Genomic DNA, 23,420 nt, shown 5'->3' with positions numbered 1-23,420 from the left:
ATAAAGACCAGTAGTTGATTTAGTGTCCCAAAACGGCCTGTAACATCTGTCAGTAGCGGCTGTGAAAAAATAAAATTGATTCTGATAAAGTGTATTTCATATATATTTCATATGTTTCCCAGAGGGATTACTGGGAAATCATAAGTTCAAAATTTCTAGGGAAACAATAAATGTTTGTATTATACACATCAGACTCTTTCAGACCCTTTTAAATTTTTTAGTCAATTGGTAAGATCCAAAAAGTTCTTTCACTAATGTACACTCTGCACCCCATCATGACAGATAAAAACAGAAATGTAGATATTTTTTCTAATTTATTCAACAAGGAAAAATTTATTCAACAGTTCACGATATTGTATAATTGTATTTATATTTGATAGATTATTGGCATGTTATACACTTGTTTGTTTTCCTGTTAGGATGAAAAATATTGGAATCGACGTTATAAAAACAACGAAGCTGCAAAACGGTCACGAGATGCTCGTCGGCTAAAGGAAAACCAGATCACAGTCCGGGCTGCCTTTCTGGAGAAAGAGAATGCCGTTCTTCGGCAAGAGGTAGCCAAAATTCGCCAAGAACTCTCTCGCTACCGAAACATTCTGTCCAAATACGAGTCTCAGCATGGAGCCTTGTAAATAACTCATTTGCACAAACCAACACAACATCACAAGAATCTCCCCCCACAACTCCTTTTTTCTGTCCAGAAGAATGGCCTTTGTACAATCACAAGACTTAACAGGCACAAAGGACATATGGGAAGCAGGCCATCGCACAACTCTTTTTTGCCTTTCTTTCTTCCTCCAATTGTCAACATTCCATCTTGACATCCCTTTCTGCAGAACAAAGGGTGCTATAGTGACAAATAAACATTATGGGGTTTCACCAGCAATTAGGCAAATAAATGTGAGGAAAAGGAAATGGAAGCCAAAGCTGATTTTGAACATAAGCACCATCCAATACACCAGCTACCACATAAAGGCTAATTTCCTTGTTTTTGACAATCCTTGCACACAGCTGTCCAGTAGCATTGCATTTTTTATTATTATTACATTGTCGGAGAAAGTTTGATGGCTACAGCATGGATGATGTAAAAAATTGTAAATATACGAAATGAATATGTTAATTGAAAGGTATTGCAATTAGACAAGCAGGCAAATGGTGAACAAATCTCTTACAAATAATTGTTAGATCTGCAGGGATTTCATATTACAGTATCTTATTAAAGCAAGAATGGACAATCCTCCAGCACATTAGCTCTTGCAATCAGCATGCTCCACATCTGTAAGCCAGACACTGACCACTACTGTGACAAATGAGCACTATACATTACTTCATTTCTATCAATGATAACTGAAGGGTATTTATGAAAATGATAGTGGTGGGTATACCATTTATGCTGATACTCATACTCCCTAATAACAGTAATATATTTGCCTTTCTTCCTTGGTATTATCATCCCATCTGGCATTTAATAGAGCAGTGGTGACCTGCCTTTTCTACCAGATATCAGAGAAATATTAGTAAGAGCTCACTTATTGACAAACCTGCCCTATTAGTAAAACAATATATATTAAGATCTGTTAAGTGCTCAAAAGCCTACACCCAAAAATCGAATTTCAAATTAGTCTCTCTGCCTCCAGTTTCTCTGTGGCTCTCTCACTCAGTTCTGTGTAAAGACAGAAGTCTTATCGAGTCTTTCAGCCTACATGACCATTGTTTCCTTGTGGCAAACTGAAACTGCATTTTCCCCATGTAGCTTCTCCTTCAGACTTCCTGTACACTCATGGTGATATGTACGGGGTATTCTTGCTACAACTGAGTGGTGCTAAGAAAAAGTAGAAGAGGTGCTCATACATAGAAATCAGCTAATTTACATTGCACTTGCCTGCCTTGTGCAATGAGGATGGGTTTAAGTACACAGGACATAAACAACATCATCTATAAATATATTGATGTGTCAACCTGGTAAAAATTGTATCTTACAGTAAAGAAACAGGTATAAACAGGATATTTTTGTGGCTCATTCTAGATTATGGTATACACATATTTTTAACAAGGTATTATTGTATATTTCAAAGTATTTTTATCTGTAAGTAGAAGTAAACATAGGACTGACTCTTCGAGAGCTTCTGTGAAAAGCCCCTTAAAGGGGTTGTTTGGAATTTGAAAAAGAGTCTTCACTTTAATGGGGTAAAGTTGCAATACCATACCAGTAGTTCGACTCATTTTTTATTCTAAACTATTGCTTTAAGATATGTTTGTAACTAAAGGAATATTTGGTTAATGCAATCAGTGAACTGTTTTTGAAAAGCTAGTTATAAGACAAGCCAGCGCTCAGACCCTGTCACAAATTAAAGAAAGAAATACCTGTATACGGACTAAATGACCCGTGGTGGGGAAAGGATTTTCAACTGTAATCTAGTCTAGAGGGTTACAATTATACAAGCTGTATTATAGCAGTAGACTCATAATGGCCTTCAAAATTATCTTAATGATGTTAAAGGGTAACTAAACTTTTAACACAATTATATAAATCAATAGTGCAGATGATAATAGTAAACTTTGTAAAACAAATTAAAGAAATATGTTCCTTCTTCTTCCCCTGACTCCTGACTGTGCTGATATCTCCTGTTGTTTCATAGAGTTTTTTTTAGAGTTATGGTTTTACAAATAGGTTGCTGCTTCCTGCTCACAAAGAAGGGGGAGGTCATGGGACAGTGCTCCTTTTGTGTATCTGAGCGTGTTCATTGATAAGAATGCAGATATCTCCTACACAGAATAGTGAGGAACAAGATTTCCACTCTCCAGTATTAGTCTCTCCATCCTACTCTGTGATTCTGCAGAACTTTCTCAGTCTCTCTCTCTGCATGCTGTTTCATAGACTGCTCTTCAGCTCCTCTACCACCTTCTTCTCTCCCCGCACTTTCTGTGCAGTGCAGATAGTTATTAACCCTTAGTACTCAAATGGGACAGACTATACACTTCATGCAACTGTTTCACTGCTGTTTTCTGTTACTCTTTACATGCTGCATGTGCTGCATGAAAGCTTCAAAGGCCATGCATCTGTATGTACATTTTGCAGTGTTCAGTGGATTTACTTATAGCAATCTCACTGGATTTACTGCAAAATTACTTAAAAAGAGAACACAAGGCATCATGGAAACTGTTGGCAACCTAAATTTGACTCTGGGCAGATACAGGAAGAGGTTAGTCTTCACCCTCTTCAGTGCTGCTGAGAAAGGCTTTTGACATGTAACTTCAGAACAGAAAACACCACAATATCGGCATTGTTCTGTTTCTTTTAAAGGGGGGATCACAAATGACAATTTAGTAAAAATAATTATGACATCAGAGTTACGCTTTAACCAGTTTTTGTAAATCACCTTTCTGTCCCGTATAACATTGACAGCAGATGTTTCTAATTAATTCTCTGTTTACTTTTTTTAATCTCGAAACTGTGCATGTTTCTTCAGGCACACTGCTCACTGTAAAAAAAGGAAGAGCAGAACACAGCATATAGAATAGGTTTTTCTTAAAGGGAACCTGTCACCAGGAGACCCATTTTTAGCACTCCCCCAGTCCCCACAGAGCATAGTACATACACTGCCAAAGAGTTTTTGTATAAAAAAATAGGTTTTACAGAAAAAAAAGATATGTTATATTGTACCTTTCATTAGCATCTGCTGTGTGACTAGGCACTCGTCACCTGGGAGTGGCTGAAAAGGAGCAGTCCCCCCCCCCACCCTTGGGAAACAGCTCCTCCATGTGTCCTTTTCAAATATATGAAAACACCCATCACTTGGCATAGCAACGCCCCCTGCTCCTCTACAGCCAGATAAGGCTTACAAGTGCTGAGAGTTCCATTTGCTGTACGGGCAGTCCTCCGTAAGGTTACTTACAAGATAGGTTCCTTGGGTTTGTACTTAAGTTGAATTTGTATGTAAGTTGGAACTGTATATTTTATAATTGTAGCTCCAGACAAATTTTTTCCTGTCCAAGTGACAATTGGATTTTCAAATTTCTTTGCTGTAATGTGACCAAGGATTATCAATAAAGGTTCTTTACAGACACCTTACAGCTGATCATTGCAGCCTGATACTAACGGAAAGCATCCAGAGAGCTGTGGGCAGAGGGGTCCATCTGTAACTAGGGAACTGTATGTCGGGTGTCCTAAAGTAGGGGACCGCCTGTACACATACGCATGCACCTTGTGCAGATTTTTGACATTATCAACAAATCTTGTAAATGGTTACTAAATGAATGTGAACACAGCAGTGGTTCCCAGTGATTGGGCCATTGGAAAATTGTTATCCATGCAAGTTAATATGAACTACAGTGGAAGCCAAGTATGGTGTTTCTAGCTTGGCATAGATGTGTGGATAGCAATATGACTATATATTTATGGATATATTTTAATATTGTAAAACCTGTGGATAACTAGGACTGCTTACCAGGTATAAGACTGGAATTAACTGGAGTTAGAAAGCATTTAAATGGACTATGGGACCACATGTTACCCCATTATACTACAAGGAAGCTTCAGGTAGGCTAAGAAAAAAATATTTCTAGGATTCCGTCTTTTATGTGAAATCTCGCCAGTTGTCATGTTAAAATTAAAAGAGAAGAGTCATACTTGTCCAGAAGAGTCAAGGTTTTTGGTGTTATATTACATATTACAATCTGTGGGCTATATAATCAGCTTTGAAATACAGGTAGTTTTAGAAATTTGTGGAAATTGGATATTGTGTTTCCAACTATTTCTTAAATTGTCTGCATCTCTGTATTGGTTTGTAGGTACTATAATACCAATATGGGGCAACTGAAATGACACTCCTCTTAATGGCATCTAAACTTGACTTATCTCAGGACCCTTTTCCGTTAAATTCAATAAGACTTTTTTTTTTAAGTAAACAGGCGAGATATTAAAGAAGAGAAGAAATTCTAGAAAGGATATGTTAATCCCTACCTGGGGATGCAAACAGTTTACAGGTTAAAATCTATTGATAATGTTCCCTGAAGATATGATCTTAAATTTCTAGCTTTTTATTATGATTTTTTTTAATCCATACTGTAGATTACAATGCATCTGCATTTGGACCTTTGTAATGTTGTATGACAAGTCCAGGCTAATTATTGATAAACTGGTTATCTTGGCCATGAGGCATTTTTAAATGGGTATCACACTGAACATTTTGGTTGTGCTTTTATTTTATAGTGATCTTGTTCACTTGCAGTTAGATAGTATATTATGACATTGTCCTTTTAATTTAAATCTTTTTTTAGTCTGGGCTAGACCTTGTCCTCTCTCTCCACCTTTGACATCTAAAAGGCTTGGGCGAATTCCTTTGTTGTTTATATGCAGACAGTGTGTATATATCTGTGATTTGCACTAGTTTATAATGGATACTGAATAATTATTATAATTATTGGTGTTTCCACTTTTCAGATATAAAAAGAGCATGACATTTTTTTTATTACCTAATGATGTTTGTATTTTATAGATACTTTCTATATTTACATTTAAGTCCAGATGTACTTGTCTTTAAATGACAAGCCAAAAATATGTTTGACTCACTTGGCACTTTTTAAAAATATAGTATGTGGTAAATTGGATGCACCGTATGCACTATTAGCAGTTCTCATAGCAAATCACTTGGTGACAAATAATTGCCATTAATAACTACTATACAATAAGTTATAAGTTGTTTGTTAATTGCCGTTTTTAGCTTTTTAGCCCTTGTGATAACTGGAATTACTGCAATAAAAAAGCTAGATTTATTGCACACTTACTGAAGTTCCTACTTTTGATACTTCTGATAACCAAACAATCCACATCCCTGGGTGCCTTATTGTATGGTACAGATCGTATGATAGCCTTCAGTAACCTTATGTTTTCTCACTTGATATAGTCTGCTCTGGGAAGATAAATGGTGGAACTAGTGTATACAGTCTATGAGCACCCTAATATTAGTAGTTGATCCCCTGTGCAATGTCAATGATAGCACAGGCGTTACTTGATAAATTATCTGACAATGTGTTCCATAAGTCTGTATTTTTTTACATAGCACATACACTGTAAGTAATAAATATATATTTTAAATCTCTTTATACAGATAATTAGTCTAACTTTATTGTGACCCCCACTGCAAACACAAAAGAATAACCAATGAACTATTGTAATTCCTGCTTCTTAATAGATTTCATGTAGCAACAGGATTTTTTTTTCTACAGTATAGGTTTACTTTAATACATAAGATTGAATTAGTAGGAGAACATAAGGCCTCTTTATATAAAAAGAGAGAGAGAATTTATCTGTAGCAAACCAATTGAAGACTAAAGACTTGACTAAAGACTTTGAAAGGGTTAGTGATTTGATCCGCACAAGTTTTTTTCCTTGAGCATATACCTTTATTTAAACTATATTCTATTTCTATTATGGGAAATGCTTGAACCAAACTGAAAAGGTGCACTTTCATTAGTCCAAAATTTTTACATTTTTAACCCTCTTTTAAACGACATGAATAACAGGACAGTGAGCATCATGGTTCTTATAGTTAAAGGGGTATTCTCGTCTGGGCATTCACATTCAGTTTGATAAATTTGCCGTATATAAACATTTCTTCAATTAGATGTTATTAAAAAAAATGTTCCTGTGTGAAGATAATTTCTCATAAATGTAGTCATTTTGTCCCTTAGAAACGAGATGGCTTCCTCGGATACGGCCACGTCTGCTGGAGGGATTGCACAAAGAAACAAAAGGTTTTTGTATATGAAATGTCCGGGAGTTACTGTATATACTACAGCTGCCCTGTGGTAATGATGGCTGAATCCAGGTGGTCAGGCAGGACTCAATAGCTCATGTCTGGCCACCGCTGCCAGAGTGTGACGTGGTCGTATCCGAGGAAGCCATCTCGTTTCTACATTTATGAGAAATTATCTTCACACAGGAATATTTTTTAATAACATCCAATTGAAGAAATGTTTATAAATGGAAGACTAGTGAAACTGAATGTTAATGCCCAGGCGAGAATACCCCTTTAAGGGTGTCTACCTGTTGATAGCTGGTTCCTGCTGCACTATGTATACACTAGCGTAAATAAATGTTCTCAGGGAAGCTGAGGATCACAAAAAAAACCCTTGAACAATCACATTGTGATTTTTTTTGATAATGAAACTATTGATCTATATTCCTTTTGATGTACTTGAAACCATAATTGTCAGGTTATTTGATGCATTGTTCCTCTACTCTAGTCTATAAAAACTTTTGGTATCTCTGCATTGTCCCATTAAAAACTGAGAACATATAGGTATCATATTTAAAAAATAAAAAAATCCTTCAGCATATCACTCCATTTAAAAGTATGAGTTCATGTATTCTATGTAAGCACATACAAGAAAAACTGGCACATTTCAAGCTTATCCTTTTCTAAAGAGCACAATACACTCTAAAGAAGTGCACCAGCGAAGTTGCTCCTAATTAAGCCTAATTTTTCATGCTGTTGTCATGTTTTCCATCATTTAATATTCCATTGAGAATGGAATGTTAAATATACATTATGATAGTAAAAAAATATTTATATATGTATTAAAGTTATATGCCTAAAGTCTGAGGCTGGACCACAGAGACATTTGGCATATTTATTAGAAATATCTGATGCTGAATGATAAGTCTAGTTAAGCTAAAGAGTATTTAGTCTAACTTTCAACCTTCAATATGTTTTGTTATCTGGCATTGTTAATGTCAGAAAATGTGTGGTGTTTTACATTCTGTCTAAAATGTCTTTTACCAAATTTATCAAGGGTTTTGGATAGTGTTTTGGCACAATTCTGACAATTTTTTTGTCACAAACTGATTGATAAAAATGCCCCAATTTGTCCTGTTTTGGTGAAGTGTTGTGATAAAACTTTGTGTAGTTCACTTTGAGCGTAATGAGACTCCAGTAGAATAATTAGGAGAATGTGGCACATCTAAGCAGATGTTGTTTGCCAGAATTAAAATCTTGTTTTCTGGCGCAAAAAATTGGACAAATTATTTAGCAAAAGTAGTAGAAATAAGCCAAAAAGTCACAACTTTTTAATGCACAAACACAGCATGCATCAAATATTGCAACTCTTTATACACCAGAAAACTGGCATGTAAAGCAAGATAAATCATCTCCAATGTATTCACAACAATGCTACACCTGACAGTAATCAAATATGGGCATGTCATGACCCAGCCTTGAGGCCATATTTGCCAATTTTTATATAGAATATTGAAGAGTATTTTTGTCAACAGGTATCTTACATTCATGAATAAATAATGAATAAATAATGGATTTGTATGTAACCCTCATTATCACACCCCTGTTCACACATCATTGACTTCTATATTTTACAGTTACCTGGATCACCTCTTGTTTTACGAAGCTGCCAAATGAGGGTTATATTTAGCATAAGATAATATATTTAGAGAAGAGAACAATATATAGAGAGAGATATATAATATAGATGTAAAGATATATTTATTTTATCATCCAAGAATTATATTTGTAAGCAATAAAGGTTACTGATAACGTGGGTCATGTTTTCCTCTAAGATAAAGATGTATGGTTCAGTGCTTGTGTCTTCTGTTTATTCCTTTGCTGTTGTTATTGCTAAAGAATATTGTGGATGGAAAATTTTGTACCAATTATTGAAACCTTGTAATACATAGTAAAGCTTCTGTGCTTTGTGTTTTTCCTGCATTACACTTTCATTTCTATAAAATTCTAATTATATTGTTTGATGTCTATATTGCAGATATGATTTTGCACTGTTATGTTTAGCATGAACATGTAGTCTGAGCAGAACAGTGATATGTTAGTACACAGCCGTACTATCAAGTAATGCAACAACCTACAAAATAGTGAATAAAACAGCATATGTTCTGACAGCATTATGGGAAAGGGATATTAAACTCTTTTAAATCTGGGTTTTAATAAAAGCATATGTCCACTACCATATTACACTTTTGTAAAACCTCTTACTTCTGAAAAGTACTAAAATGGGGATATACCCCTTGTTGCGAAAGTCACTTTTCACCTTCCAGACACAGCCCTAATTTTTTAATTTGCCATATGTTACTGTAATTGATTATGACTTTGGAACACATATCCAGGTGATTTTGAGATTGTTTTCTTGTATTGGGTGTCTTTGGATGATATTTCTCAATTTTCTAAATTCTAAATTTTCTACTTCTGATATTACCAAAACATTAACAGACTGCCTGCTTTATTTGGCATGTTTTATACAAACAAAACACATGCAAACACACATTATATCTTGTTTGGTGTCCCACAAATGTTCATGTGACTAATACTTAAAAATCTTACAATCTCTTTTTTTAATAATTTACAGTTAGAGTAAGAAAAGGGCCAGCATATTTTTAAGCATCCTCTTATTTTCCTTCTATGTTATGAGGCTTATAACTTTGGTAGTGATTTTCACATTTCTTACTAACATCTTAAGTTTTTGAGGGGCTTGCTCATCGGGGCATCGCAATACATGCGATGCTGCCGGCTTCTCCTACAGGTCTCCGCAGACAAGGGGCGTGGAGGGGGTGTGTCGGCCGGCCCCCTAATGAATAAGGCCAACTGCCCGGGCACAAGATAGGAGAATCCGACCTCTTATTTAGTAAGAGATCGGATCGCTTTAAAGAAATTTACCACAAATACATTTTTTTTAAAACTGGGGAGAAAGGGGCTGAGGTGAGGATTATGGGGGGGGGGGGGCACATTTTGTGTGGGTCATTTTCGGGCTGACAGGTCCTCTTTAAGTGTTTCACAGCGTAGAAGTTATAAATAGAGCTACAATTTAGAAATTGTGATTTTTATTTTTGTCTAAACAAATTTTCCAAAAATATTTCAGATTCACAATGGATTAAATGACAAAATTCACTTCAAAGTTTGATACCCAATTTCTCCAGAGTATGGTAGAACCCCATATTTGGTGGTAAACCATTGCATTGCACATGACAAGGCACGATTAGGAGGGTGCACCATTGCAAAGAAGATTTGCATTGTCATCTTGTACAGGCTATTACATTTTCATTTTCTTTTATTAGTATACGAGGGCTTTTTCTGTCAGATGAGTTGCACTTTTCAGATCCTTCATTTTGGGATGTCTATATGATGAGATTTTATTAATTCTTTCTGGGTAGAGGAAAAATTCTTGTTTTGGATGTTTTTCGTCTGTTCACCATATCATAAAAATAATATCTCATCTTTTTTCTATGGATCACCACGATTACTTATCCATTAATATATTTTTTTATATATTTTCCCATTTTTACTTAATAAAAACTAATTTGGAGAAAATCTCATTTGTAATGTGTGATCACTTTTTATAGAAGCCTTTGTAAAGGGAATTGAAGGAAAATTAGTTTTTCATTCTTTTTTCACACTGTTTACCATGCAGGTCCTATAATTATTCAGATGTATTGGACAGATTGTTCCAGATGTGGCAATAGTTGTATTGTGATCTAGTTTTTTTTTTTTTAATTTGATTTATGTAAAAGTAGTGTTCTGGGTACTTTCTCTATTTAAATTTAAAAACTTTTTCAACTTTTTTTTTGTTAGCTAGAATTGAACAAATGACCTTCTGTTTGACATAATTGCACCGAATGTTGTGGGGAGTCACCTCCCAACAAGCAATACTATTAACAAAGGCGTATCTTCATATAGGCTAGGTCCTATATGAAGATCTGCCAGTAGTCTTAAAAAAATAAATCTATACTCTCCTTTGGCTTCTTCTCCCTGGTCCCATGGCTCCATCTTCTCCTCTACCTGCCTGAACTGGAAAGGGGGAGAGGCTAAACAGGTGATGTTAGAGTTCCTCATCAATGACCACAGCGATTCAGAATCAAATAAATTTTATTGGCGATATATAAAATCCAATGGTAGTGCGTTTTGGAATTAACCCTTTGTCAGACCAAAACTACAGATAAAATAAGATAAGAAAATAACGGTAAAATAAAATTGAAAAACATTTTTGATATGCACATACAGAGAGGAGCGTAACTGCAGAATACTAGGGTACAACACTACAGCATATATCAATATAGAGTGTTAAGATGAAAAAATAAATAAATACATGAACAAGTTAATAAATATATATATATATATATATATATATCAATATAGAGTGCTTAGATGAATAAATAAATACAGAAACATAGATAAATACGTATGTGTATAGTCATTAATGCGTATACAAGGTGGATAGACTGCATATTAGGAAGCATGTAACAAAAGTTGGGAGACATGCAGTGAAAATTAATAATTAATTAATCAATAGTTAAAAATGTAGTGAAGATTAATAATTAATAGTGGGAAATGAATAGACATGGAATTAATGGACATAGAAATTAATTAATTAATTGAATTAATGGACATAGAAATTAATTAATTAACTATGGATCACTGGACAATAATCCACAAAAATATATACCGTATATGCTCGAGTATAAGCCGACCCGAGTATAAGCCGATACCCCTAATTTTACCACCGAAAACTGGGAAAACCTATTGACTCGAGTATAAGCCGAGGGTGTAGTATACAGCCAGCCCCCATGTAGTATACAGCCAACCAGCCCCCATGTAGTATACAGCTTGCCCCCAGTAGTATACAGCTTGCCCCCAGTAGTATACAGCTTGCCCTCAGTAGTATACAGCCTGCCCCCCAGTAGTATACAGCCTGCCCCCCAGTAGTATACAGCCTTCCCCCAGTAGTATACAGCTTGTCCCCTTGCAGTATACAGCCTGCCCCCAGTAGTATACAGCTTGCCCCCAGTAGTATACAGCTTGCCCCCAGTAGTATACAGCTTGCCCCCGTAGTATACAGCCTGCACCCAGTAGTATACAGCCTGCCCCCAGTAGTATACAGCCTGCCCCCAGTAGTATACAGCCTTCCCCCAGTAGTATACAGCTTGCCCCAGTAGTATACAGCCTGCCCCCAGTAGTATACAGCCTGCCCCCAGTAGTATACAGCACAGCCCCCAGTAGTATACAGCCTGCCCCCATCAGTATACAGTCTGCCCTCAGTAGTATACAGCAGCCCCTATTAGTATACAGATAAAGAAATAAACTTAATACTCACCCTCCGTTGTCCCGATGTTCGTCGTGGCTCCTGGCGGCTTCCGATCCCCATCGCGGCTCCCGGCGGCTTCTTCACTCTTCACTCTTCTCTGGCTGGGAGATCGTGCTGGCCGTCGCACACTGTGATGCCGTCATCCGCGGCGACAGTGTGCGACGGCCAGTGCGATCTCCCGGCCAGTGAAGAGTGAAGAAGCCGCCGGGAGCCGCGACAGGGATCGGGAGCCGCGAGGAACATCGGGGACACCGGAGGGTGAGTGTTAATTTATTTTTTTTTATCATTGACTCGTGTATAAGCCGAGGCGAGGTTTTTCAGCACATTTTTTGTGCTGAAAAACTCGGCTTATACACGAGTACATACGGTAAGTCAATAAGGGAAGATGTGCCTTAAGTTAAGGGATAAGGGAGGGAGATGCTGGGAAGTAAAGGGGGGAGATCAGGAGGACTTACATGGAAGCGTTGAGCGACAGCTTGAATCAGCTGCAGGAAAGTATGCAGGTCAAATTGATGTGGACGCCGGCACCTGCGCAGAGACTCGGCCACCGGCACCTGCGCACTGGGGACAGCGATCCGCAACATAGGAGCGAGAAGACTGCAGTGTGTCGCTGAAGAGAGACAGTGGGGCAGATTTACTTACCCGGGCCATTCGCGATCCAGCGGTGCGTTCTCTGCGGTGGATTCGGGTCTTCCAGCGATTCACTAAGGTAGTTCCTCCGACATCCACCAGGTTACGCTGCTGCGCTGAAGAGCATCGGAACGCACTGGAGTTCACCGAGCCATCCTGGATGAAGGTAAGCGCGTGTCCCGCAAAATTTTCTTTTAAATGCGGCGGTTTCTCCGAACCCGTCGGGTTATCGTTCGCGTGCATGCCGGCGCCGATGTGCCACAATCCGATCATGTGCGCCAAAAACCCGGGGCAACATAGTGCCTGAAATCTGTTACAGCAAAAACTGTAAGCGCTTGTTCCCTTCCAAGCCGCAGTGTGTGCTCATACAGCAGTTTGTGTTCACATGTGGGATATTACTGCTACCAGGAGAAACTGGGTAACAAATTATGGGATTGCATTTACTTAAAAATCTAGGGGTCAAAGAAAGCTTTTTTGGAAAAAGATTTTCAATTGCACAAGCGAATGTAAATACTTTCTATAAAACATCAATAATTTATAGGGTGGTGTGACTGTTACTTTTCAAATATATAACGGCACCTGAAAACAACATACAGTAATCAAAAAGTTCAATGCCTCCTTCCGTTCTGCGCTTTGCTGTGGGACCCTAGGGTATTTTATATAGACATGTGGGGTATTGCCCTACTCGTAAGAAAACGCACAACAAAATCTGAGATGTGTTTTCTCATTTTATCCTGCATGAATGGGTAAATTTTACAAGTAAATAATAATTCTATAGCTTAAAGGGTTAACAAGCTTACCAAAAGCTGTTTTAGATAGTTTGAGGGGTGCAGATTAAAAAAATGGGGCGATTCGTGGGGAGTTTATAAAAAATAGAACTTTGAAAACCCTTACAAAAATGAATTGTCTTCTAAAAATATTGAATCTGAAATTTGGTTAATGGTTAATGTTAGTTAGCAACCATTTGCGGCAGTTAGACTAACTGTAAGATAAGTATAACATTTAAAAATCACAAAAATAGTAAAATGTTTAAAAAGTATATTTCAACTAAAATATAGCATTAATGTGAAGTACAACATGTCATAAAAAACAGTCCGAAAATAAACACTGGAAGATAAAGCGTTCCATAGTTATAACTGCATATAAGGGGATTTTGAAAAATCAGGCTGTGTCCTAGGGGTTAAAACACTAACACATTAATACTTTGTCCAATCATGAGAAACAATTTTAACTAATTAATCAATGGCAGGTTCTGAAACCCAAACGGAAAAGAAAATGTATGAACATTGTGATATGCAGGTAAAAAGCGTTCACTCTATGGAGGCTGCCAGACAAGCTGGGGTGTTCCATATTTTTCCTACCTCCAGAGATTCAAGATTTACTGTAATTTGTAAGTTTCTGTTATTTTTCTCCCTTTCTGTTTTACAACTGTTTTTTTTACTTTTTAAACTTCCTTTTAAAGGAACTGAACTCCCTTTTGTATTAAAGCTTTTCACTTTAACCCCTACGGGACTCGGCCTCTTTTGGCCTTTAGGACATGGTCCCATTTTTCAAATGTGCCCTGTGTCACTATAAGTGCTTATAGCTTTGGAACGCTATAAGATTCCGCATATTTTACTAGAATGTTATGAGGCTCAGAATTTGGGTGCCATTTTTCACATTTTTGGGAAAATCACCAAAACTAATATTTAGATGGACCTGCTCAACTTTTAATTGACTGCGAGAGGCCTAAATAATAGCTAGACTTGTAAATTATCCCATTATAGAAACTACACACCTCAACGTATGAAAAACCCCTTTAGGTGTTTTATAGGGGTTAAAACAAAATGGAGGTGGGGTCTACAAATTGTAATATTTTTTGACAATACATTCATTTTGGGTGGAAAATTAAATATTTGTTATGGATTAAATAAAAAAAGGTTCCACATAGTGTGATACCTAATTTATCCCGAGTACACTGATACCCCATATGTGGTGGTATCCTGCTGTATGGGGGCATGGCCGGGCATAGAAGGGAAGGAGGTGCCATGCAGATCAGATTTGCTATGTCACATTGTACAGGCTATAATTTTTCTTTGTTTTTTTATTGTGGACCTATAGGGGCTTATTTTTTTGCCACATGAGATGCACTTTTCTGGTACATAATTTTGGGGCATCTATAGCTAATTAGTGACATTTTATTAACTCTTTGTTGGTGGAGGAAATGAAAATCATCAATTTTTAGGAATATTTTTTTTGTGGTTTTTTTTGGCCGTTTACCATGCCGTAAAAATAGTATATAATTTTTATTCTATGGGTCTCCACGATTACAAAAAGACCTCATTAATAAAGTTTTTAAATTTTTTTCCGATTTTTACCAAATAAAAAGTAATTTGGCGAAAATTAAAAATTATCGTTTTTCCCCCCGGCGTTTACCGTGCATGTCCAGTAACAATTCTGTTTTATTATACAGATTGTTATGGATGCAGCAATACCAAAAATGTTTTTTGTGTGTTTGTGTTTTTTATACTTTATTAACCCCTAGAAGCACCTACATGTTATAATACTGGTGAGTGCTTCATTAGCACACTAGGGCGCACTATATCACAAACGGAGCCGGCACCAGAAGCAGCGTCTGTCAGCTGTCAAGCATGAACATGAATTTTAAAAAATGCTCTAAAAAGTGAAAAAAAGTGTTACATACTCTAAGATGAGACCACTAAAAAGAACAACTCTTTTTGCAAAAAATAAGCCTCTAACCCAGTGGTTCTCAACCTTTCTAATGCTGTGACCCCGCAATACAGTTCCTCATACTGTGGTGACCCCAAACCATGCAACTCGCAGTAAAAACACAGTAAAATTGTGGCTCCGATGGCTTTAGGCGACCCCCGGTTTTGGTCGTTCGACCCCCGCTGGGGTCCTGACCCACAGGTTGAGAACCACTGCTCTAACCAGATTTGTCAGCCAAAAAATAAAGTTATGAATATGAAAAGATGGTGATGTTATAATGAACAAGATTTTCTCCAAATTAGTTTTTATTCTGTAAAATTGAATAAAATACACAAAACCCCCATATATTTGGTATCGCTGCGTCCGTGCATAATAAAACTGAATCGTTATTATATCCGCAAAGTGAACCCCGTAAAAAAACCCACAAAAAAAGCTCCAAAAGATCATTTTTAATTAATACCCTTTAAAAAATGCTCTAAAAAATGATTTAAAAAATGTTACGCACTCTAAAATAAGACCACCAAAAAGAACAATCCTTCTCGCAAAAAATAAGCTCTTAACCAGATTTGATGATGGTAAAATTAACATTTTTGCCAAATTAATTTTATTCAGTAAAAATGGGGAAAAATAAAAAAATCTATATAAATGAGGTATTTTCGTAATCGTGGAGACCCATAGAATAAAAATAGCATACTATTCTTATGGTATGGTTAACGGCCAAAAAAAACACACAAAAAAATCTTCCTAAAAATTGATGATTTTCATTTTATCCACCAACAAAGAGTTAATAAAATCTCACCAATTAGCTTTAGATGCCCCAAAATTACGTACCAGAAAAGTGCATCTCATGTGGCAAAAAAAATAAGCTCCTATAGGTCCACATTAAAAAAACAAAAACATTATAGTCTGTACAATGTGACAATGCTATGGATGGCGCCTCCTTCCATTCTATGCCTGGCCAAGCGCCCATACATCAGGTTACCACCACATATGGGGCTTCAGTGCACTCGGGAGAAATTGGTTATCAAACTTTGTGGAGCCGTTTTTCATTTAATCCACTGCAAATGTTTAATTTTCCACCCAAAATTAATGTATTGTCAAAAAATATTTCAATTTGTAGACCGCACCTCCATTTTGTTTTAATCCCTATAAAACACCTAAAGAGTTAACAAACTTCTTTAAAGTGCTTTTTCGTACGTTGAGGGGTGTAGTTTCCATAATGGTGTAAATTACGCTACATTAAGTTGAGCAGGTTCATCTAAATACAGGGTTTGCTGATTTTCCCCAAAATTTTAAAAATGGCACCTAAATTCTGAGCCTCATAACATTCTAGTAAAATATGTGGAATCTTAAAAAAACATGCCAACATAAAGCAGACATTTGGGAAATGTAATTTATGAATTTATTTGGGTGCTATGACTAAAATTGACTATCAAAATTTTTTCCAAATGTAGGTTTTTTTCATAACTAAACACAAAAGATATCATCCAAATTTTAAAACTAATTTGAAGTACAATGTGTCACGAGTAAACAATCTCAAAATCCCCTGGATATCTTATGGCGTCCCAAAGCTATAAGCACTTATAGTCACACAGGGAAAATTGGGAAAAATGGGACCGCGTACTTAAGGCCAAAATAGGCTGAGTCCCGTAGGGGTTAAGTGTTTTTATGGGAAAGTGACATTTTAGGGGCATTTATTTTTATGTATTTTTTTTTTTTTTACTTATACATACTCAAACTTGAACCAGCGATGCTCTGATCGCTGGTTCAAGTCCAATACACTGCTCTACAATACTTTTGACTGGTGGCCCAGTCCGACCCTGTCTCAAGGTCTATTAGCGGGTTACTGGGTTTGCTCTTATCAGATGGGTTTATCTTCTGTAGGCAGGGCCCTAGTCTGCAGGGACCTTGAAGGGTTAGTTCATCACCTCCTACCCCGTCTGATAGCTTGTGCAAAATCTGGATGAGGTTGCGTTTTTAGCTGATCAGGTTCTTAATAATAATAATTCCTTTATTTATATAGTGCACACAGATTAGACAGCGCTACACACAGCATGCCAAATCGGTCCCTGTCTCCAATGGGGCTCACAATCTAATCTAATCCTATTAGTATGTTTTAGAGTGTGAGAGGAAACCGGAGGACCCAGAGGAAACCCACGCAAACACGGAGAGAACACAAACTCTTTGCAGATGTTGACCCTGGGATTTAATAAATTCAGTTTGCAGTAAAATGTTTGATCATGATTTTTATGAGTTACAAAATGTCCAAAAGTGGATACAGGGATACCTAGAATGTCTGTGCTTTTTTTAATTTTAACAGACACACTGTTAAACATAAAAAAGACAAAACAGTAAAACATCCCAATCCCCCCCTTCCCTGCCTACTTCCCTACAGCAGACAGATAGGAGCCTAGATTTTATCATTGCATAAGGACCAATTATCCGATCCATATAGAGCTTATCTAGAGAGTAAGTAACCTAGTATCATACAAACTCACGGTCACCAAGGCAACAGCCCCTTGAGGAAACCTAGAATGGTATTAAGCCCTTCTTTATGCTCTCAGCATCATCAATTGGTAGTGAGAAATAACTCGCAGATCCTCTAATGATCTATTCGGCAGTCCCGCTGTATCCAACCACCTTCCCCATAGCTCATCAAATTTTTTGGGACATTTCTTTTTTAAGTATACTCCCCATTCCAACCTGATTATATTGTTAACTTTGTCTATAAATTCCTGCATTGTAGGTGCCGAGGTCTGAATCCAACGCTATAGATTTGCGTGCCACATACAGTATTTTTTTTTTTTGTGTGTGTACACAACTGGGTAACTCCTTGTATGGCGTCATTGTCAATTAAACCCAGCAAGCCAACCCTCGGGTCCGGCTCCAGATCTACTGATAGTACTCTCTGGATTAGGTGCAGTACCTGTTTCCAGAATTCCCCCAACTCTCTACACTCCCACATCATATGTAGTAGCTTAGCATCTGGAATCGAGCACAAATGAATCTGGGATAATCGCTTGGCCTCTGACGGAGTTAATGGTATCTCCTCTAGGATCTCTTCCCATTGGGGAGATTTCCCCTAGATCTGCTTCCCATATTTCTTTTATGGTGAGAGGGTATTCCTTTAGGTACTCCTCCAGGAGACTAGAATAAATAATAGATATAATTCCCCTATTCGGACCCCCTCCCATTTCTCCCTTATTTGGAGAAATTTATAAAACTGCGTATGTGGTAGGTTTAAGGTTTCCAGCAGCTGTCCAGCAGGATTTAAAAACATTCCCATCCAGTAATTGATGAAGTAACCCTTGGTCGGACTGGTCTTCCGGGGGAGGGGGGAGTGTATCCCCTGCTGGGTCCTGACACCGGGCACTATGGCAGGGGCCTTTGTTGCCATAGGAGGCCCCTGCCAGTTTTAGTGACAGTACACGTTGCGGCCGCTACAACTGAAATGTAAAACTGTAAAATTACAATGCGACACACCCAGTGAGAATTCCCCGGTGCACATCACACTTTGACCCAGGATGTGCGGCTGCATGATGATGACATCACACGGCCGTGCATCCTTTCTCAATGATGGCTTCCGAGGCAGGCAGCTGAACGGAAGAGGAGCGCCAGCAGGAGGTAAGTACAGAGGATGGGGCCAGGAGGAGGATGACTGAGGGTCCTGGTGAAGGAGGACAGTGGGCCGGAAAGAGAAGAAAAGAGGGGCCTGAAGGAGGACAGGGGACCTGAAGCAGGATAAAGGAGTCTGGGGGAGGACATGGTGCCTGAAGGAAGACAGGGAGCTTGAAGGAGTTCAAAGAGGCTGAAGTAAGACAGGGGGGGCTGAAGAAGGACAGGGTGCCTGATAGAGGACAAATTAGTCTGGGGGAGGACAGAGAGGCTGAAGGAGTACAGGGGGGCTGAAGAAGGACAAGGGGCCTGAAATAGGACAAAAGAGTCTGGGAGTAGACAGGGGGCCCAAAGGAGGAGAAAGGAGACTGGGAGAGGACAGGGGGCCTGAAGGAGAACAAAGGAGTCTGGTGGAGGACAGGGGCCTGAAGAGGAGAAAGGAGTCTGGGGTAGGACAGGGGGCCTGAAGCAGGACAAAGGAGTCTTAGGGAAGAAAGGGGGCCTGAAGGAAGACAGGGAGCTTGAAGGTGGACAGGGAGGCTGAAGGAGGACAGGGGGGCTGAAAGAGGAGAAAGGAGTCTGGCCAAGGACAGGGGTCTGAAGGAGGGCAAAGGAGTCTGGGGGAGGACAGGGGCCTGGAGGAGGAGAAAGTAGTCTGTGGGAGGACAGGGAGCCTAAAGGAGAAGAAATGACTCTGGGGGAGGACAGGGGGCCTGAAGGAGGACAAAAAAGTCTGGGAGAGGACAGGGGGCCTGAAGGAGGAGAACAGAGGAGTGTAGTGAAGAAGAAACAGAGTAATCTGAAGAAGGAAGAATGCAGAAGGGCCAGAAGGAGGATGGGTGGTGTCTGGAAGAAGAGGAGAGAGGAGTCTGAAGGAGGAGGTCAGAGGAGTTTAGAGGTGGAGGAGGACAGAGGAGTCTGGAGAAGGACAGGGCCTGAATGTGAACTGAGGAGTTTGGTGGAGGACAGGCAGCCTGAAGGAGGAGAACAGAGGTGCTCGGAGAAGGAAGAGTACAAATGGTCTAAAGGAGGACAGATGAGTATGGAGGAGGAGCACAGAGGAGCCTGCAGTAGAGAAGAACAGAAGAAGGACAAGGGGCCTGGAGGAAGAGGGCAGAGGGGTCTGGAAGAAGAGGACAGAGGGCTCTGGAAGAGAAGGACAGAGGGGTCTGGAAGAAGAGGACAGAGGGCTCTGGAAGAGGAGGACCAAGGGGTCTGTAGGAGGGCAGGGAGATCTGGAGGGGAAGGACAGAGGGGACTGAAAGAGGTCAAAGGGGGGGTAGGGGGTCTGGAGGGGGACCAGGAGTGTCTGTAGATTATAATAGGAAATTGTGTATAAAAACAGGGACATTTCATATGAAATAATTGATTAGCGGGGCTATGTAATGAGTAACTGATTCGAGGACACTGAATATAAATAAGTAAGGAAAGCATTTTCTACAACATAATTAATTAGAATAGAGCAATAAAGGAGCCTAGTTTTGGACATTATTATTCAGATGATGCTACACTGCATGTGCATGTTTAGTTGCACAGTGTGGAGGTGTGCTGCTTGGGGCTGAAGATTGTGACAACAGGGAGGAGTCTTCATGCAGTTCTGGACCAAATAAGAAGACATGTCACCTGTAGGGTACTTGATCCCAATTCTACCTGTGTCTGATTACTACTACAGTCACTGACTAACCATTGAGGTAGTGAGACATCTCTCAGCATCTCTTTATCCATAATGTTAGTGGTTTAATCACCTAGCCAGGACCATTCTTATATGCATGAATGCTATACTAAGGTCCTAGCAGGGTGATTATGGTCAGACAGAGATCACATGACCCATGACACATGTCTGGCTACCTTGGCAAAAGACAGGAGGCTTCACTTTACGTATCAATAAAGCCGAGCAGAACTATTAATACATTTATACAAGAGGTCCCCGGGTTACGTACAAGATAGATTCTTCATGTTTGTTCTTAAGTTGAATTCATGGAAATTCATATGCAAGTCAATACTGTATATTGTATAATTGTAGCTCCAGACCAAATTAATTTTTGTCCAAGAGACAATTGAATTTTTAAAATTTCCTTCTGCAATAGGAACAACGATCATCAATAAAGCTTCAGTTCAGACACATTACAGCTGATCATTGCAGCCTGGGACTAAAGTAACATCCACAGAGCTTCACCAGAGCTCACAGTGGTCAGAGATACCAAGAACCTCACACTTGAAGAAAGAAAAGTATTTTTCTCTTCTTCATTTTACTGCCCCCCCCCCCAATCCCCTTTGCATAGAAATTCCCTGATCCCTGACTCCTGCAATGTAGATAATATTTCTGAAAAGCAGTAGCTGGACCCCCAGAATCATTTTCACTGGTGGGCCCCAGGCACCCCATTCGACCCATATTCCTTAACCCTCCCGCGGCGAGAACCTTTCCAATCTGAACATCTAAGGGAGCTGTGGGTTATTCCAAATAGGGAAATATTCACTGTGACCCTGGACCCCCAACATACTTTTAATCTTGGACCAGGCCTTAGATAACAGAGCCAAAGTCGGGCACCTCAGGCCACTAGTTGTTCCTGTTTTCCCTACTTCAACTGCTGCAATTGGCAGTATCATTCCAATCTTTGGAGACACCAATCTCCCAGTGGGCCCTGCTCCATCCAGACCCTGCGCCCATCCTCTCAACTGTTGTGCTTGTGCTGCTTGAAAATAGAACCATGGATTGGGTATAGCCAGTCCCCCACTATCTTTGGCCATCTGTGAGGACTCCATTTTAATCATTGGATGTCCCTTTTTCCATAGCAGTTCCTGGAACATACTCTGTATACTATAAAACACCCTAAATGGTATCCATATAGGTGTATTATGAAAAATATAAAGCAGCTGGGGCATAAGCACCATTTTTATTAGGTTTCCTCTACCTATCATAGATAGTGTAAGTCTACACCATGTGTTAGCCTTATCCCTGCATTTATTCAGTAAAGGCATCAGATTATCTTCCTCAATATAGTACCTGGGGTCTGGGGATACCATGATGCCAAGATACTTTCTGACTATCCGCAAGAGAAATGTATGGACCGAAGAGTCTGGCAAGAGTACAGCCAATGGAAGAATCGACAACTGGTCCCAATAATCCTTAGACCTAACCTATCACCAAACTGCCTAACCACCTCCATGGCCGGACCTATAGATTTATCCACATTCCCCAAATACAACAGGGTGTCCTCAGCGTACAGTGAAATACGCTCCTCTCTAGTGCCCATAGGAAAGCCCTGTATTTCTGTATTTCTGATGCATTGCGTATTAGACCAGCCAGGGGTTCTATAGCTATCGCAAAGAGTAGGGGGGGGGGGCAGGGGACAACCCTGCCATGTACCCCTCCCCAACCCAAAAGCTTCTGGATATTCAGATACAGGCGTCTAATTTTAATTGCTGTAGATCTATCCAGCATAAAGTTGATCATTGCGGATCAGAGATGAAATCACTGGTAATAGGCATCTGGGTAAAACTTTCGCTAGCAATTTAACATCAACTTTTAATAAGGATATAGGCCTATAGGAGTCTGGATCTGTACTTTCCTTTCCTGGCTTTAGTAGTACAACAATCATGGCCTCACTCATTGATCTACGTAAACAACCCATGGTAAATGCCTCTCTAAAAATCTGTAATAGTGGTGATAACAGGAGAACCTTATGTAATTTATAAAGTTCTGCCGGCAGCCCATCACACCCCGATGCCTTGTCATTGGCAAGGTCCGCCAGTGTCTCCTCCTGCTCCTCTAAAGTGACTTATCCCTCTAATTGATTACTAACCTCCAGGGTGAGTCTTTTATAGTAGTCATAAAATCTACCCAATATACCATGTCCGAAGTAAGAGTAAAGCCGTCTGTATCTGTCAACCCTGCTATATAAGATGTACCTTGCTGGGAACGGATAATCGTTGCCAACAAGTGGCCTGCACTCTCCCCTTCCATAAAGATTTTCTGTTTAGAAAAGAAATGTTTATTCTCTGCTATCAGCCGTACATGTTCCGCATAATGCTCTTGGGCATCTACCCACCTCTTCTAATTATCAGCAGTTGGATTAGTTATATAGGATGACTCCGCTATGGTAACTGCCTGTGATAAAGATTTAGTTAGTGCGGAGCTGACCGCCTTATGGGCACAGATTTTATGGATGTGCGTGATCCCGTTTAAGAGGAGGATATTGGAGAACCGGCGCTCAGAGGTCTTTCATCCTCTGAGTGCCGGTCCTCCATCATCCTCCTCCCAAATGGTATCACACACATTCTCTCCCTCGACAAAGTGGTTTCCTGGATCCACTCGAAACGAGGCTACAGTTTGGACGGGCTGCCATTGTTTTATCCTA

General features: G+C 39.2%; 1 protein-coding gene across 1 annotated transcript in view; it reads left to right on the top strand.

Annotated features, from left to right (window-relative positions):
• Positions 1–9,932, top strand: part of DBP (D-box binding PAR bZIP transcription factor) — a 62,460-nt gene extending 52,528 nt beyond the window's left edge. Inside the window, exon 4 of the mRNA XM_072110506.1 lies at positions 420–9,932. Within this exon, the coding sequence (XP_071966607.1) occupies positions 420–635 (216 nt within the window). The 3' untranslated portion in view covers positions 636–9,932. The remainder of the gene's footprint in view (positions 1–419) is intronic.
• Positions 9,933–23,420: the final 13,488 nt, after the last annotated feature.

The sequence above is a fragment of the Engystomops pustulosus genome, chromosome 6 (assembly GCF_040894005.1).
Source record: "Engystomops pustulosus chromosome 6, aEngPut4.maternal, whole genome shotgun sequence".
NCBI lineage: Eukaryota > Metazoa > Chordata > Amphibia > Anura > Leptodactylidae > Engystomops > Engystomops pustulosus.
The sequence above is the reverse complement of the archived record's forward strand: the minus strand, read 5'-3'. Positions and strand labels throughout refer to the sequence as shown.